This window comes from Pseudorca crassidens, chromosome 16, assembly GCF_039906515.1.
Source record: "Pseudorca crassidens isolate mPseCra1 chromosome 16, mPseCra1.hap1, whole genome shotgun sequence".
Lineage (NCBI taxonomy): Eukaryota > Metazoa > Chordata > Mammalia > Artiodactyla > Delphinidae > Pseudorca > Pseudorca crassidens.
Genome location: NC_090311.1, coordinates 12,976,033 through 12,995,598, shown reverse-complemented (window position 1 = coordinate 12,995,598; position 19,566 = coordinate 12,976,033). Strand labels below are relative to the sequence as shown.

At 36.6% G+C, this 19,566-nt stretch overlaps 1 protein-coding gene across 2 annotated transcripts in view; it reads right to left on the bottom strand.

The window, feature by feature from the left end:
* Positions 1-318: 318 nt before the first annotated feature.
* The window catches only part of RAB11FIP2 (RAB11 family interacting protein 2), a 41,288-nt gene continuing 22,040 nt past the window's right edge, over positions 319-19,566 (bottom strand). Inside the window, exons 4-5 of one of the 2 annotated variants that reach the window (XM_067709271.1) lie at positions 10,423-10,468; positions 319-4,653 (exon numbers count right to left, since the gene is read on the bottom strand). In XM_067709271.1, the coding sequence (XP_067565372.1) occupies positions 4,423-4,653; positions 10,423-10,468 (277 nt within the window). In that variant the 3' untranslated portion in view covers positions 319-4,422. The other variant, XM_067709272.1, reaches the window with a different exon arrangement.

Sequence of the window (19,566 nt, the reverse complement as noted above, 5' to 3'; positions counted from 1 at the left end):
AACGCATAAAGAGAAAGCACTCAGCATAGGTCTTAGCCTCTGTATAAATATGCAGATGTAATTTGCTACCAAACAGTAAGTTCTGTCCCTGTGAGGGGATATCTTATACACAAAGGGCTGCTAAACAGTGTCCACGCTAAACCTTACTCTTCAAAACTATTTTCATAGTGAAGTGAGTCTGTAGGTCTTACAGAATACCTGCTGCCATACATCAAATAATAAGAGGCATCCTACTGTACTTTTAAAAGACAAGGAGGGCTCACGTACAAATGAATACTCATGCTGTTTTATCTGCGATAAGAAATTATGACAACCAAATTAAGATTAAACATTTTAATCAACTATAATAAACCAATAATCATATATAAAAATTCTGATTCATGCATCAGATTACATAAATTATACAACTGTCATGTTACATAATGCTTACATACGTTGGAGTTTGTACCTGCAAAAATGTATACAAGTTACTAGAGCATTTTACTAAGTGTAATACTCTTCAGTTATAAATAATGCTTGTATCTTTCAAATACCTGCTAAATATATACATTTCTAGATCTGCAGCATTTTTTTTTTTGTACCTCAAAATCAAACCACCCCTAAGATCGAAGATTGACAGGTCCAAATGTACCATTTGTTACAGACTTCAATTCCACTGTAAGAGTGTATTTTTTGACATGGAAAATAAATGAAATAAAATGTCAACTCCAGTTTAATGCTTGAAGAGCTTCTACACTTCTTATTAAGTACACCAGAAAACCCTTCTTATGCGGATTAATTAGTTAAGATGCTACCTATTACATATTAAATACCTCCAATGATTGCATCTGGATTATTAAACTTATAAATCTGTGAAAACGGGGGCTTTCAGTGTGTGCTGACAGACCCTTCCATGTATAATCATGAACCAGCAGCACTGCGATCCTTTCCCTTTTACTTCAAAGAGATCGAGGGAATGAGCATGCTTCATATTTCATTTACACACACACGTGACACCAACCATATCTATAAGACATATGAGCACACAGACATCAGAAAGTTTCACCTTGTTTTACAAATCCAAGGTAGGCTGCTTTTTCTAAAAACCTAAGAGGAAAAGAAGTTCTAGCGTAACAATTTCTAGATATATTAAAGACAGCAATTCTTTTTTTTTTTTTTTTTTGAGATTCTCCTTGCTAAAGAATAAGCACCCTTATGGGGGTGGTAGGCAGTGGGGTGTGAGGGCGGAGGAGTCAGTGAAGGATGTGAGGAAAGCAAGTCTGCCACTAGCGAGCTGAGTTTTACTTAGGTTTCCATTCATGAAACCCTTTTAAATACAGGCAACATTTTCACAGCTGGAAAATTACAACAAAATCTTCACTTACTGCTAAAAGCAATAGATGTAGTTATGTATAATCTATGGATACTACTACATTCATGGGAGGATGGCAAAACTAGGCTCAATGCAGAATACAGCAGCAAAAAGCAATACTTAAATATTTTTCATGAATGGGTGACACATTTTATATACAATTCTAAGATTTATTCCCTGGTATTTAATAAATGAACTTGAAGCCTAAGTGGTAGGACAGTTATGTTCAATACTTTGAAGCTGAATTTTAGAACTGGGAGGGGAGCTGGTTGTAAAACTATACTGTTTAAAAAATATTAGCAGAAATATTTTTAATTATGTAACAGAAGTATGTTAAGCTTAAGACAGGTTTGAGACTATTATAAACTCTGCAATTTAAAAAAATCCTCTTATTGGTGGAAATATTTTTGAACATGCCTTTTTTAAGCATAAAAGCAAAAGTAAACTCTGTCTATAAGTCTACTGTGCTGCGCGTTATTTAATGAGTACATATGTTTTATTTCCTTGTCTAAGTTACTAACAAAATATACCATTAGAATACTTAAAAGTTATAGTTTGCAAAAATAAACTAATGTGATCTTTTGGCCTTTTTTTCTACAACGCTAAAAATTAAAACTACTCTATTTGCACTTCTGCCCACAAACACAGGAAACACTGTTATGTTCACATAGGAACTCATTTTTACTTTTTGTTTTTAGTTCCTTATATTGACTGATTGATTATGAATATATATATATATATAGTCAGTTTGATTCCAGGTCACGGTGAAAGAAAGTTCATAAACGTCGGAACAGAACATTTCGGGCAGTGATAAATGCAGATTCAGTTTTCAATACAATTCTTGTCTCAGAATTAAAGATAAAAATATTGATGCAGTTATAACCAAATCATTAACGTATGGACAAGTCTAATCCTTAACAGTTTTTATACAGGCAAAGAATCCTCCTTAAAAATGAATTTCCTCATAAAAAGAATGGCAGTCCCTTAACCATACTTTTTCATGAGCTCTATTTACATAAAACATATCCCCAGTACAACACTGGCATCGTGGTTCATTCTATAAAGAGTAAATTTGGCCAAAGCATATTAAAATATCTGCAGATAATGTCATGATACTGCAAACACATGGATTTTAGTACTTTTAAAAGTGTAAGAAGAGCCTCAGTTATACCAACAACAGAAAAAACAAATACTAAGAATTGTGCAACATTTAATAAATGTTAACTAAAAATGGCACCATGTTAAAAAGAACTACCAAGACCTCAAAATAAAATTCTATACCACATTGTGAGGTTTATTACAGAAATTTAGAAGTGGAGGAAGAAGTCAGTGAAAGCTATTTCTCCTTGTCTCCTATTAAAAATTATTTGTATTTCAGAAAAATTTTCAGAATTTCAAAATTTATGCTCTCATAGAAAAACTGAAGAAACTCAGAAAACTACAAATAAGGGATTTTAGCTTGTGAATATAAGCTTGGCCAAGTATTATCTGATTCAAAATATTAAACTGAGCAAAACTATTATATGCCTTTGTATTTAACTCTCAGTGAAGTCTTAGTAGAGATAAATATTAGACAGAAATGCATTTGGTAAAAGATTGGGGAATATATGTCTCCATATACAGGTGAATTTTTCATCTTAAATTTCCTTTAGAAAACACAGATTCAGTATTTCATAGTATGTATTTCAGACTTTTAAAGTTAAAAAATCAGCAGATGATTAGTAATATTTTTATATCATTTTCACTTTAAAGACTAATTCTGTACAAATATATAAAGAAAATTCATGATAGTAGTCAACATTTTTGGGGAGCAGACTTAAAAACAAAGCTGACACAATTTTGTAATACTGATTTATTCTTACAGGGTGGCTGTAGAATAGTGTAAAATGTCGTGCTAGTGAAGATCTATTCTAAAAACTCACCCCTCCTTTAGTAACTCTTATTTTGGTTCAGAAACCAAATGCAACCATCTGTTCCATTATTTTTGTAACTTGAAACCGAGCCTAATTTTTCATTCCTAGAATTTGTTCATTGCTTTGGGTTATCAGGCATCAGAATGATCACCTACTTCCCCCCACCCGCTCCAAATTATCTTCAGATATAAATTCCAAATATTTTCTTTGCTAGTACTGAATATTTTAAAGACATTCAGAATCTCAACAAATCACACTTGCTTATCTTCTGCTTATAGCTCAAACAAAACTCAAATATTAAGATAAAAAATTAATTCAAGAAATTCATGCTGTTGCAAGGTTAATGAAGTTTCCTAAAATACATCGTTCTTTAAAAAGGGGCTTTAGATCATTACTTTTGGAAAAAGAGAAAAGATTTGATGCTGGAATAATATATAGTAGCAGCTTATTTTGAAACCAAGGTTCACGTAGTCAAGAGTGATTTGAAGCAGCTTCTGTGTAACAAACCATTATAGTAGCAATGACGATTTGTTTTGCATTGACAGAGCACACATATTTTCAAATTAAGAAATCCTAATTGGTATCCTAATTTTAGAGGCAACCAGTTGTCTTTAAATGTTCTAAAAACACATGTATATATGAGGTATATGCATGTATTTTATATACAAAGATACATGAACAGATTATTCATGTACATATATGTATATAAAATATGAACTTTTTTTTAGTAGTGTTTATAATGAGCAGTATTCCTGCAGCTAAATCTGTACAAATTGACTTCTGAGAAACCAACCACAGTATCAGTTCTGCTTGATGAGAAACCTGTTCCTGAGGAATAAGTCATGTCCTTCTGAAGATACTCCTAGGCTATGGCAGATTAGCGGGCCGGCACCAGCACCTAAGTGAATCCTAAGGAACTGCTTGTTCACGAGAATCTGGCCCATCTTCACTTTAAAGGTTTAAATTATTTAGCTCACTTCAAAGGTCACTCTTGATAGTCCCTGCTAATATTTACAGGTGAAACAGTTCTTCACAATGAAGGAGAGTATGGAATGAAACCTGATAGTGTGGTCTCTCTCAGTAACGAGCTTTTCTTCTATTTTTTCTCTCTCTTTCTTCCTTTCTTTTTTCCCCAATTATAAATGCAGTACCATTGGCTTATGAACTAGTGGAGAACTTGCCAGCTTTCCTGGATGGTTCGTACGGCACTCTGAGAATACTGGGCGTCTCCTCCATCACCCTTACAAGGAGGTTGTCGATGTAGTCCTCCAGCTCCCGGATGTGGGAGTCTTTCCTCCTAAGGAGCTCTTTGTGTTTTACCAGCTCCTGCAGTACCTCCTCGTAGGTGAGACTACGGTAGCCTGCAGTGGCATCAAAAGGGTTGCTGTCCTAGAGTAGGATAAAGACGGTCACTTTAACAGACAGCACATCAGGGGCAAATTATGAGTTATTCTGAAGTTCTACTGTTTCAAACCCTTGTCAAACTCTTCTCTATCCTTGGCTAGAACTAGTGTGACAGTTCACAGAACGGCTAGCCAGTTCTGAGGAAAGGACTAAAGCAGATACACCAAAGCCTTGATTACAACTCTAAATTCTTAAATATAAGAAACTGACCACGTAATTTAAGATTAAGTTAAGAGATAAAATGCTCAATAATAAACATAATTAAAATAGACAAAATCGAAACATCTGTAAGAATTAACTTTAGGAAATATAAGAAGCTATTGAAAACTATACATTTGGATATCACTTTAGTCCTCGTGGAATCGCTTCCGCTAAACTGTAGTTTAATGTTATGCCTTTGCCTTTTTATTGAAGATGGTTACAAGAAACAGGAATATCAACTCTGCTTCTCCAGTTTGCTATGAGATGTTGATGGCATTCAGAACTAAATCCATGAGCATCCTTTATAAGAAGCTCCATGGGAGTAACTACTGTTTTAACTTATAGGCAAATAGAACCTTTTCTCCTCTGAGTAGTCTATTTTCTCCTCCTAGTACTAACACCTATACAATTTATTTTATTTCCCTTTTTGCCTTGGTTGTCAGGAAACTCAAGAGTTCAACTACAGTCATGCTAACACTTAAGATTAGTATATCTGCATTCTCTCCCATTTCACTTACTTTATTTTGTTTAACCTCATTCTATTGGTGAAAATTCTCTTAACACAAAGGTACAAACATAAACCAAAAAAAAGGCATTGATTCAATTCATTTTTATTACAAAGCATCCTAATATTAAAAGAAAAATATTTCTCAGAAATTTAATCAAAAAGGCACTGTAACATCATCTATTTAAAGTGCATAATATCTAGATGTTTCATTATGTAAAATATAATGCCAAAATATAAAGTAGCAATCTCTATGCCTTCTTATACATAGTTCTATCACCACATTCAACAACTTAAAATGGTTTTCATCACTTTCTTTCCAAACATTTCCATTTGGCTTTAAAGAAAATAAACTAAAAGACTGAGGAAATTGGCCTTGCTCTTAAGGACTGATAGTATCTATTCAGTGGAGGATGGAGAACGAGGACTGGTGAACGTAGAAAGGTCTTTTTTTTTCCTTTTTTGTCATAAGAATTAAATTTGTCTGTATTCAATTTCAGGATCTATTTTAATTTGCTATGCATCCAGGAGTTTTCATCAGTAAAACCAAAGTGTAACTTTTTATCCCCTCCTCACCAGGCCCCATGACTTTGCTGCACCAGAGAAACAAGCTAGAGCACAGATACCAATTTGATGCTTGTGTTACCCAAGCACACTCCCTTCTCTAGGATAAAGGCAAAACAATATTCCTGGCTGAAAACTTCTCCAATCCATAGAATCTCTCAGGTTTTGCAGAGAAGATATAGCTTGCATTAGGCCTTCAAAGATTTTGCCAGGCAGAAATGCGTAATGGGCATCTCAAGCAGTGGCTCTGCTTGTTCAAAGGAGGAAGCAAGGTTCAAGGCACAGTGGCTAATAAAGGTGATCAGTGGAGCACGGCTGGGAAATAAGGTTCAGGACAGGGCACAGAGAGAGAGGCTGAAACAGTGGGTTCCAAACAGAACATCAAGGATGTCTGATGCTATCACACTTAGTGTTATGGGAAATAGAAAGCCCATTGAAGGTTTCTAAACAGAGGAAAGATGATTAAAGCTAAGTTTTAGGAAAGTGGCAGCAGTGGGTAAAATCATTTAGAGGGACCGCGATTAGTTACAAAGCTATTTAAATAGTAAAGACAAAAGTTAGGAGGAGCCTCTACTAGATTAACAGAATAGAGAGGATGCTAAGAGGAAGTTTAAAAATGACTCATTTTACCATTAGAAACTGGGTATAGATACAACTTTATGAATTAGATTACCTTTGTCCCCCAAAACATTTCAGAATATTGTTTTACGACAACTAAAGGACAATTCTGGAGATACGTGTTGGTTTACTTTTTATTCTCTTCTCTTTCAGATCAATTAACTTTTTGTTAGAATAAGTATACACACATATTTACTAGTTTAATTGGTCATAAGTCGTCTAGAGATACAAAACTTAGATTTTCCTAAACACATTCCTATTCACATTTATTATACGCAGCAGGTTTCTGTAGAAAACATAAGACATACCATAGAGCTAAATATATTTTAAACATTAATTAAAAATAAGCTAAAGTTTCTTACTTTAACCTAAGTAATTCTGCACAAATTTGAGACTGAAACCCACCTAAGTCTCACTTTCCTTCTCTGATAAATGAGATGTTCTCTAAGGTCCCTTTCAACTCTAACATTTCCTGGTCTGCAAAGAGGTTTTTCAGAACTGCATTCTAAAAAAGTGATTATGTCCAACTAGTGTGATTTAATTTTTCTAAAACAATATTTACTGAAAAATAGCAGTTCTTGTGAGAACTGCAGGGATTAATGAAATTAAACTAAATGGGATTCATTACCAATTGATTGTTTTACCTTTTTTCTTAATTTAACATAATAATAGCATCAGACTGGGCCTCTCTTAATCAAATTATACATATATGAACTGATTTCTCCAAACTAATTAAGTGATAATATGCAGTTAGAAAATCATTTATATTGTTACATTTAACACTATACCAGTGCTACCAGAGAATGTAGTTAAAATAATTTTTTAACATTTCTCTACAGACAATGAGGATGAAAGACATGTCAAAAAATTATATTATTTTGACATAAGGAGTTTAAACTAATGCCATGATACAAATCAATCTAAAATTTAATCTCTCAAAATAATCAATTATTATCCCACAATACTGTTCAGCACTTAAGATATAAGCCATAATCTAGAATATACAAATCCATCATTTGGCTTATTTTTCCCCCTCACAACCATCTAATACTTATGGATAAACAGATTTCTTGGAAATACAGTTCTGACCTTTTCAATAAATTTTCCATTTGTCCTTTTATGTGAAAAATTTACCCCAAATTTCTGCATCAAGTTTTTATGCAAAAAAACATCTTAGAAACACATGTACTATAAACTATATTCTGGAAAAGAATATAAAATAATTAAAAACAGTTTTATGCTTAGTTCCACATTTTATCCCATATTTGAAAATCATGTAAACCTTCTAATTTTAGGCATAAGATTCTTAAATTGACTAATATACTCAATAAATACATCTATCCTTCTATTTGTTGATATAATTCCAAATAAAATAAAGATTAATATTAACTAAATACAGTAGGAAATTAAAATATTTTCTGGTTACAAAAATTATTTTGCTTAAAGAGGAAAACTCTCAGGCAAATGTAAAAATGAATTATTTTTTCAAAAGATACTTTTAATACTATTCTTAGAAAAACTAAAATTGAGAAATCTCCAAACTGGTAAAGACTCAGATAACCTAACATGGGACTCCTACATACTCAACAGTTTCTCCTCTAGCACTCCATAGAGATGGCACATATGTTTCTAAGATGTCTTCTTATATTGAAATTTAATGTAAATTTTTCTTCTCTCTTCCCGTTTCATAACGAATCCTTTTTCATTCCTACCCAAACTCTGTTAAAAATTTCCATATGCAGATATAAGAAAATAAGAGTTGGGTGAGTGAACAGAATTATTACATTAAGTTGTCTAACTGGAATTTTAAATAACAGTTGTGCAAAATACTTCGAGAATTACTAGTGATCTATTTTTACTTTACTCACAGTCTAGCCTTTTAAACTAGGAAATGTATATTTTTTACAATATTTAAATTTCAACAAAAGCAAATTATCAAGACTCAAAATAACTGAAGATTTAAAGAAAGGTTGTCCTGGTAACCAAATATTGGTGGGGTACTAACTGACATCCAAGGCAACTAGAGGAGAGAGAGAGAGATAAGATGAAGGCTTGGCATTCTCTGATCATCTCATTATTGTTCTAATGAGGAACTTTGCTCTGGGAATATCATCTCAGCTACTTTCACATCTTTTGTGCTACTCCCTTCATCTCCCTTTCAGTTCTTAATTAGGCCTTAAAGAGCTCACACTGCCCTTTCAACTGGCTACTGCTCCTGTTTAAACACTGCTTTCACAGACAGGTGTTGGCACTAGCATATAAGACATACAAACTTAATTACAAAATACTATGTCCAGAAGGGGAAAAAAATATAACTTGGTGGACAGCTATTATTAAAGAACTTAAGGTAAATTACTTCAAACATCTTATAATCTTCAACGTAAAACTTGTTCAAATACTTTTTTCAATAACGATCAGTATGAGGATGAGCTTTCTCCTCTTAATTGTATCTTGCAGTAAATTAACAACACCTAGTAATCCTTTAACTGTCATTTAGAATAGTTAGTATTCCAGAGAAAAATAATCACACATCAAGGATTCTTTTATCACCTTTAAATCCCTGAACTAAAACAATTTTCACATTTTATTTCTTTAAAGAATTCTAAGGATGCTTTTACAGCAATAAATTACAAGATTTGGAAAAGTACATTTACAAGCACATAGAAATTGTAATTAAGGTTACTTAATAAACAATAGCTGCACATTAAATCGATTTTTTGATGTCGCATTTTGTTTGAGATTAAGTAACCGCCTGATAGAATTCATTTTACTATCTGATCAAAGGCTGACTTCATATATTCTGACGTTTCTCGCCAGTCTGCCATAATATAAAGACTTGAGTATTTATGAAACATCAAAACGTACACATCATGTACATTAAAACAGCAAAAACACAGTACAAAGTCCTCTGCCTCTATAGTGTTTTCTACCATTTTAAAGACAAATGACTGCATTTAGAATGGTTTACACAACACCATGGTTTCTTCTCAGCCTATCACACCACAGAAGACTGTGATATGCTATTGCTTCGAAAAATGCTTATTACACATCTGGATCACACACATTAAGGACAGATGGTTCAAAGAGCAACCACCAGCCTCTTGGAATAAAGGCTTTATTTCTGTTATTCAGTGAGAATTTAGTTTCCTACCAAGACATGTGCCCATATTTTTGTAAAGCAACTTATTCTCTCTAGGCTTAGTATAGTATTTAGAATAGACCGAAGATGTACTGGACCTCGGAACAGAGGTCGAAAACTGGACTTCAAGTAACAATGAAATGAAGTTAAGATATCTGAATAATCCTTGCAAAATATGTGAGCTAATCTGGCTGGTCGCTACAAAGCCTGTTAATATATTTGGTTTTGTTCTGACTTGGAAGGTAAGTGTCGTAAAGGATCTTTCACACACACTCCTGGTTAAATGGGTCTCTGGCCAGGAAGCTCTTCCTACTGTTAAATGTTCACAAGCAGGTTTATTCTCCCCTCAACCTGATTTACAACAACAGTAACAAAATGGCAGCTTTCTCCACATGCTCTTATTTCACAACTATAATGCTGACATACAGCTTTCATATCGATTTTTAAACAGTCTGCAAACAAAACCTGTATATTCTAAATTGGCTTCAATTATAACTATGTTTGCGTACACTTCCATAGATCATACAGAAGTCACACCCTATGGTATATTAAAGCTAAAGTTTGAATTTTGCTGTTTTTCTTTCTCCCTAAATCATCATACTAAGCTATAATCTGTGGATAACTGAGGGATTCAAGGAGACGGAGGCCTTTTTAGAAATGTGCCCCAGACAGAAAGACAGCTTGTGGCTTGGTTTTTGGTAATTCTCTAACCCCCTCTGCAACTTACCGGGATTTTCCTGAGGTCTTCATTACTTGTCGGATTCATATGAAAACTGAGCAATAAAAGACAAACATAAATGTTAAAAGCATATCATAGTACACGTGGGAGGAAACATAAAAACAGGACATTTTAACCAACATTGCAATAACAATTTCTAAACTCCTATATTACCTGAGTGAGTGAAATTTAATCCAGGATGTAACAGAAAAACAATATTTACTAAACATTCTAAAGCAGCTACAATTTTAAACTTTGAAGGAAAACCCTTCAGTATTATTAGAACTGAAGAACTGTACCTCTAACGTGTACTTTCTAAACATCTTTAAATATAAGCGATTTTACCTAGTGAGATGTTTTATAAAATTAAATTCTATACTGTTATTATTCATTTTATATACACACACTCACTTACCTTAGGCCTTCTAATATAAAACTGTAGAGACTTAAATAAATTTAGGTTGGGAAGACTGTAGACTAAAAGAGTTGAAGCAATCTTTTAAAACAATTATTTCTATAGGTATTAGAAAAATTAACCTTTAAATGTTATCCTATCAAGGAGAATGAATTCGGAGCTGTGTGAACCATTTCTGTCATTAATGAATTTCTAAGTAGCTGGTCTTCAAAATTTAAATACCCAAATGGACCAAAACAAAATGGATTTCTTGCATGCACAGAGGACGAAAACATCACAGCTGAATGCTATAATCGTTTTCTTCTTTGAAACATGTCCATTAGGAAGGGGACTGGAACCAAAAAGAAGCTAAACTTCAAAGCCATCTGGTGAGTAAATATTTCATCGTTGCTATTCAAGTTTAATTTTTACCCGGCACTTAAGAGTATTAGCCATTAGAACCTCTACAAAGCATTACTGTCCTAGGAACCTTTTTATTCCAAAAAAAAAAAAAAAAGACTTAACTGTAAAATATATTTTTTCATTATCTGTGCTTTATCAGCCAAATAACTGGAATCCTTTGAAGAAATTCACTTTTAAAACTTTTGACTGTATGCACAAAAAGTCTGGACACTGAAAAGTATCTATTATTACAAGTACATATCCCCAGCTGTAAATCTACAGGGCATGCAGGCATGTACAACCACCTCAAGAGAATTTCTCACATATCCAACGTTTCATTTGTTATGACTAAGATTTGTAGTACTAGCTTCCAGAACCGGTTGCTGACCTTTTCTACCTAGAACTCCTGTGGATAAACCTGGTATTTCAGTAGAGCTGGGTGACATGGTAGGGAAGATTGAAACATGTTTTAAATACCTACGATGCACCATTTACAGGCCGACTCGGCTGACACATTTTCTCATTCCCTGTACCTCACCGTCTTTATTGTGTTCTGTATGGTCCCAGACTAGAGTCACTGTACCGGCAAAGTCTCAAAAGCCTGACAGAAAAGTGGCTTAAAAGAAAACAAATACAAACCCAAAATACATTATCACGTCGTACCCCTAGGCCTAGAGTGCCGAGGGAGCAGCTGATAACATGCACAGTTCTCAGCCTCCCTGATTTTCAGTCCAAGGAGGTCAACACCAGGGACCAGTGGGACTAATCTCTCCTTGTCCCGTGATCTCACAGCATGTTGCTCTCTAATAGGTCAAGAAACGCATTCTGCTGCATCTCTCTCCATCCGACTGTGACATTCTCGAAGACAAACTGATTTACATTCAGTGTAACGGCACACCGTACTGGTTACAGGCAGAGAAGTGCTTGAGGGCCCTGGAACCACATGGTGTGAACTCAAATCCTGGTTCTGCCCTCTACTTACTTGCCTTTGAGTGTGTCTGGGTTCCTTCCTCTGTAAAATGGGGATGGTAACAGGATCTACCATGTAAGACTACTGGGAAGATTAAATGAGTTGACCACATGTAAAACACTTAGCACAGTGGTTAACAGACAACATGTTCAGTAAATTATTTTAATAAACATTTGCATAGCCCTTAGAAAGTGCCAGATACTGTGCTAAGCACTTTATCAAAATTAACTCATTTAATCTTCATAACCCTTAAGGTAGGTATGCTCTTCATTTTCAAAAGAAGGAAATGAATCACAGAGAGGTTAGGTAGCTTGTGTGAGGTTGTCCAGTGGATGAGTGTTGGAGGTGACACAGTCCTAGCCCTGTTTTCTGCTCATAGATCTACCTAGTGAGCACAGGCCGCACGGCTGAAGCCCTGAACACACAGGACGCGTGGATCAATCAGATGTTTTGAGTAAGCACACAGGAGAGATGCCCTTGTAGGGGGAGAGCACCCCTGAGAGTTAAATTCTTAGACCACCCAGAGGAAGGAAACGTTCCATCGCAGCATTAGTCAAGGAAGGTCTACTAAGTCAAGGAAAAAGTAGAACTTAAAATTACATGACGGTTAGGTTCGGCAGGCCAGAGAAAGAGAACTCTGAAGACACATGCTGTCTGGGGATGCCGGACAGCGGTGCCACTGCAGGACACGGAGCAGACTGGTACACAGGAAGCGGGATGGGAAGGAGCCCCTGAAGGGTTGTCATGCAGAAGATGAGCTCTTAGAGCTGATCCATAGAGCAACAGGCCATTTTTGACAAATTTAATCTTTCATAAATGTTATTTAGATGTTTCATATCTATCCTATCACATCCTTGAAGAATAAACAGTATTATGACTGTATAAATTTCATTATATGTCTCAGGAAGAAATTATTGAACTGAGAAATAGAAATGCTGGTATTATATTAATTGTAATAAGAGTTTTGAAGGAACAGACATTTAGGACAAAAATTTTATCAAAATCACGAACCTAACCATATGTACTATCCAACGTCTTCAGCCTATGGGGAAGTGAAACTCAGTGACAACCTGAAAAGTGTCTGAGAATTCTCAAGAATGGTCACAACTGTAAGGGAAAGAGGTATGGAGCACAGCGAGCCCCAGCTCTTTGCCATTGTACCTGAGTGTAACCTAAGCTCGCCCACACTCTCCAGCAGCCCAGTGCAGCGATCTGAGGCCAGGGCTCTGGTACTGGCCATTGTCTGGAATCTAAAGGCAGGACCCCGCTCCTGTGTTCGGCTTTATATTCACAAACTGACGCATCAAATACGTGACCAACTCAGTCATTCACAGCTGCTTTTTTTGATCTGTCCTTAAGTGGGAAAAAAAAAGTTAACTGAACTGGATGAATTAGCTTGGGGGGAAATGTCTCTATCCAAGTGCGGCACCAATTTGTGCTACCCTTCTTGGACTGCTTCCTCATGCCAGACAAGATACTGAATAATGTAGTCTGCTCAACTGAGTTGTTGACAGGTTAAGGAAAATGGTGTTTTTAATCATGTATAAAAATAAACTTAGACATGCTCACACTGAAAAAGTCTACACAAATTTAAACTTCAGAATTCAAAACAATTAATTTTTGAAATCGGAACTGAAAGAGTTTGGTGGCAGCAGAGGATTTTGAAGTAACTTTGAGACTGATAAAAATATTTTTAAATTCATATTTTAAAAAATAATTTAAACTAATAAAATGCTTTACCTTAATATTCTGAAGTCTTTAGGTTTAATAAAAGCTTATTTTTTACCTTGTGATATTTCCAATTTTTAAACAATTTTTCCTGGTAAACTCGAAATTTTAAAATTAACAGTACTCAAATGTATTTCAAGGCATCATTAGTATCTCTTCAATAACATCACATTAATTTACTTTGAAGTTAGGATAAATACTGAGTAAGTAAATTGGTGAAACTTGAAACTGTCCTTCAATTTCTGCTATGGACTAGTCTTCCACAGATAAGCCAGAAAAGCAAAGCAACATTTATAAAGTGATAAAACTGACCACTACAGAAATCACTAAAGCATTTGTCAGTGATCAGAGTTTTCTTCTATGTCCTTCCTTTTCTCTTTTTAAAACTTTTTGCTCTCTTTTGGAGCAAGAATACCTAAGAAAGGGAAGAGACTATTAACAGTGAAAAAGTCTGTCATGACAAAAAAAAAAGCCCACAGAAGAACAAAGATCTATTAAAACTGATTAACTAGCTGCCTTGTCAGTATAAGACAAGGCAAACTGTGTAAATTCCTGGCTCTAGGGTTTTAAATCTTTCAAGGAGAAGTCACGTAACAACACCTGAAGTTCTTTCCAAGGCATTTTAAAAACAACTATTATTACATCTTCCATGTACCTCTTTCCAAGCCCTGTTACTGCTGGAATTATAAAGCTAAGTCCACTTTGGCCTACAACTTGACTCATTTTGTATTTAATAAGTCAATTCAAGTTATTTGCAAAACTCAGGACCTCGTCCTGCTTGTCTGGGAGGTGGGGCAAAGAGAGGAAAGCAGAGTGGAGGAGTAACTTTCTTAAACACCATTCAATTTCTTATGGTGTATAGGAAATAAGTATAACTTTATCACAGAAGAACTTCGGACATGAATTCTTTTCAAAGGAGAGTATCCTACTGATCTTCTTGTTTAGCTAGCAGAGTGGGCTCTGGAGACCTGGAGCTTCACTTTGGTGACAAATGTAGTTGAGGGGGAGGGGCGTAAACTGAGAACTATAACATAATACAAAACCTTTAATGAGTCTGAAAAGAAGAAAAGAAAAATACACCATTTACAGCGAAGCAAGGGCAGAGAGTAATGACACCAGCCTAGCAACGACTGGTATTACTGGACTTTAACCATGAGCTCAGAGACAGCTGGTTTCAAGCAGGCCAACACAATTTCCTGAGGATTCTTCCAGTCAGAATGACTAAGAAAAGTGCAAGACTTAGACAATCTTAAAGAGACAGAACGAAGGCTGAAAAGCAACAGGTATTGAATTTTTTCCTGTTTGCCTCTCCTGCTCCATTCTGCCCCTCCCTGCACCCCAGAAGGCTGATCTCTGGAAAGGGCATCGCCTGGGTCCCCCTGCCCATTGGCTTCCAGTTGTGCTCTGCCACTGGGAGGCACCTGCAAGAGACTGGAGGACAGAAATAAGGGGAGACAGGGTATTTATTCCAGCCCCATCCTACCAACCTCTTCAGTCGCCCTGCTGCACTGCAGCTTTACCAGTAGCTTCTGTACAGACAGCCACAGCTGTTCCTTCACACCTAAGCATGGCAGTCCCTTCCAGATACTGCTGGTCCCTAGTGCTCTACTATCCCTTCCTTGGTGTCCTAACCCTAGCCACCCCTCTATAAATGATATCTTCACTAAACTTACTTCAATTACTCGTTTTGAGTGTGTCATTTGTTTCCTGCTAGGACTTTAACTGATACAAGAATATATAATAAATGCCAAAAACTGTTCACTTAATAATTTAAAATAGGAGAGAAAGAAAGGAAGCCAAAGAAAAACTGCACTTTTGAAATGGTATAACTGAAGTGACTGGGATTTGAATAGTACCACTGCACAGTTATACACTGCCTTACAATTTATAACACATTTCCACAAACGGAGTTCCTCTCAACTGAGGAACAGTAATCAATAAGGTGGGATGCGATCACTCACAGAAGGATCTCATCCAACTGAAATTCCAACTGATCCATCTCACCTTCCGATTCTCCCACTCCGTCACCCCATCAGACCTGCTCTGTGGACCCCCACTGTCATCCCAATTGTTTCCTAACCTGTTTGTATTTCCTCACCCGTCTCACCAGAGCATACTTATAGTCCATTACCCCTCAGATGTTCCACCACTTTTATTTTGCCAATCTCTAATCCCTCCCAGGTCCCTCACAAGTAACTCCTGCTGTCTTCGTTACTTCACTGCCTCACCTTTTATAACCTGAAACACATCCCCCCGCCACCGATACTCACGGCCAACAAGCGATTTTTACTTAAGGTAACAGCCTCATTCTCTTTAACCTCTCAGCTCCCTTTGATGACTGTTCTTTCTGAGACTCTCCCCCTCTGTGATAAGTGGTGGCCTAAATTTTCTCCTATGTTTCTGATTACCTATCTTCTTCCCCGTTTCACCCTAGGTGGGAAACACTAGCTATTTCTTTTTTTTTTTATCTTTTTTTTTTTTTTTTTTTGCGGTACGCAGGCCTCTCACTGTTGTGGCCTCTCCCGTTGCGGAGCACAGGCTCCGGACGCGCAGGCTCAGCGGCCATGGCTCAGGGGCCCAGCCGCTCCGCGGCATGTGGGATCTTCCCGGACCGGGGCACGAACCCGTGTCCCCTGCATCGGCAGGCGGACTCTCAACCACTGCTCCACCAGGGAAGCCCCAACACTAGCTATTTCTTAACGTTCTGTTTTCAAACCTCTTTTTCCACTCTACCTTGGAAATCACTACTTCAACTGCCACCATTAAATGGACAGATGACTGCTAAATCTTTGATCTTCAACCACAATCACTTTGTCCTTTGCAATACCGCCTTTACAAATGTCTGTTTAAAGTCTCACACTGGATATCTTACCTGCACTTAACTTGTCTCAAAGTTCTCCCAAACCAATCATCATCTTGACTTTTCTATCAGTTCTGTCTGTTTCTTCCTTCTGGTACAGCCAGTCTCCTGATCACCAAAGGTGAAGCCTCAGAGGCACCCCTGACTCCAGCCTCCAGCTTGTGCCTCATCAATAAGCTGCCAAGTTCTCCCCATTCAGCTTCTGGACATGGATCTCTCATTGTTTCCTCACTACTCACTTTCACAGCTACCTTTCCGCTCACAAGACCACATGACCACCTAGACTATAACAGCCCGGACTGCTGTAATAGCCTCCTCTCAGTCTCTGTCACTACTCCTTTGTCCCATCCAGCCTATGCAACATGGCTGGGTAGGACATTCTAAAGCTAAAGTCTAACCTCATTATTCTTCTGTCAAAAAACTTCTGGAGCTTCCCTGGTGGCGCAGTGGTTGAGAGTCCGCCTGCCGATGCAGGGGACACGGGTTCGTGCCCCGGTCCGGGAAGATCCCACATGCCGCGGAGTGGCTGGGCCCGTGAGCCGTGGCCGCTGAACCTGTGCGTCCGGAGCCTGTGCTCCGCAACAGGAGAGGCCATAACAGTGAGAGGCCCGCGTACTGCAAAAAAAAAAAAAACTTCTGGCCTCCACCTTCCTCTGGAACAATAACAAAATTTCTTGGCCTGGCTTTCAAAGCCTATTGGGCTTGACTATACTTATCTTTCCAAACCTACTGCCCACCACCCAGTACCCAGGTACAACCTATTAAATTGCTCTAAATTTCATATTTTATTTTTAATCAAGAAATAGACATTTTACCACCTATTTCAAAGAATTAGGATTAAAAGAGAGTTAAAATGGAATGTTTTGCATGACGAAGTGCTATTCCAATTTCAGATATATGAACCTAAATACAGACCTTACATAAAAATCAACTCAAAATTGATCACAGACCCAAATGTAAAGCACAAAACTATAAAACTCCTAGAAGATAACACAGAGAAAATGCAGATGATCTTGGGTATGGTAATAATTTTTTAGATACAACACCAAAGGCAGGATCCATGAAACAAAGAATTTATAAGCTGGACTTCATTAAAATTAAAAATTTCTGCTGTGCGAAAAACACTGTTAAATAGAATGAAAAGACTGGGAGAAGATATATGAAAAAGACATATCTGATAAAGGACTGGTACCCAAAATATACAAAGAACTCTTAAAAGTAAACAATAAGGAAAAAAAATCCAATTAAAAATGGGCCGAAGATCCCAACAGATACAAAGATATACAGATGGCAATAGGCATAAAAAGGTGTTCCACATCATATGATATCCAGGAAAAGCAAATTAAAACGAGATACCACCACACACCTACTGCCATGGCCAAAATGCGCAACACTAACACCACCTAATGCTGACAAAGATATGGAGCAACAGGAACTTGTACCATAAGATCCAGCCATTGCACTCCATGGTATTTACCCAAAGGAGTTGAAATGTATGTCCACACAAAAACCTACACACAAATGTTTATAGAAGCTTTATTCATAACTGCCCAAACTTGCAAGCACCCAAGATGTCCTTCAGCAGGTAAATGGATAAACTAGTACATCCAGTGCTTAAAAAAAGAATGAACTCTCAAACCATGAAAAGACATGGAGGAACCTTAAATGCATATTACTTAGTGAAAGAAGCCAATCTGAAAAGGCTACAGACTGTATGATTCCAACTATATGACATTCTGGAAAAGGCAAAAACTATGGAGACAGTAAAAACATCAGCAGTTTCCAAGGGTTTGGGGGGAGGGACCAGTCAATAGGCAGAGCACAAAAGATTTTTAGGGCAGGAGAAATACTCTGTATGATACTATAAAGATGAACGCACGCCATTATATTAATACATTTGTCAAAAGCCTCAGAATATACCACACCAAGAGTGAACCCTAATGTAAACTATGGACTACGTATAATTATGACGTGTCAACGTAGGTCCATCAATTTTAGCAAATGTACCACTCTCGTGGGGAAGGTTGCTAATGGGAGAGGCTATGTGTGTGCAGGTAAGATGTATATGGGAAATCTCATACCTTCCGCTCAATTCTGCTGTGATTTCAAACTGCTCTAAAAATGAATTTTTTTTAAGTTTGCATTTTGGGTATCTATCCTAATCCCTGGCCTCCCCACCTCTTTCTACTACAAACTGCTTACAGGAAGGAATGATATCTCAATCTTTTCAGCTCTAGCATCTGACATAGTACCTAGGGTATGGCAGATGCTTAACAAATGTATGCTGAATAAATTAACAGCCAGTGCTTAATAAAAATTGGGCTAATAGCTGACTGAGTAAATCAATAGTAGGTCAATACAGGTTTCGACAACAAGGTATCAAGTCCCCAAAGAGCAGAGGATATCGTTTTTCTGAATAACAAAGATCACTTTTATCTAGACCTGACAGCATATGAATGGAATAGTTTTCCATTCTTTTTAAGACAGAAAGAATTACTCTGATACTTAAAACTGCCAATATGAATTGAAATAAGTTTCAAATTGGTGACTTCTAATATAATCCATTCAACTAGCCAGTTTATCCAGTTTACCAACCAAGTCTACCAGTTTAGGTATTTGACCACAATACAGATTCAACTGACAATTTTCTGGTAAATCCTGAAAACATTTATTCCATAGAGGTTCAATGTTAAAGGAGTTTAAAGAAATGCTCTTAATGATTCCTTTTATAAAAGCCCTAAAAAATGAAGTGTCCAAAGAGACTTTCCACTAGTAAACTCAACCTTTAGCACATTTCAA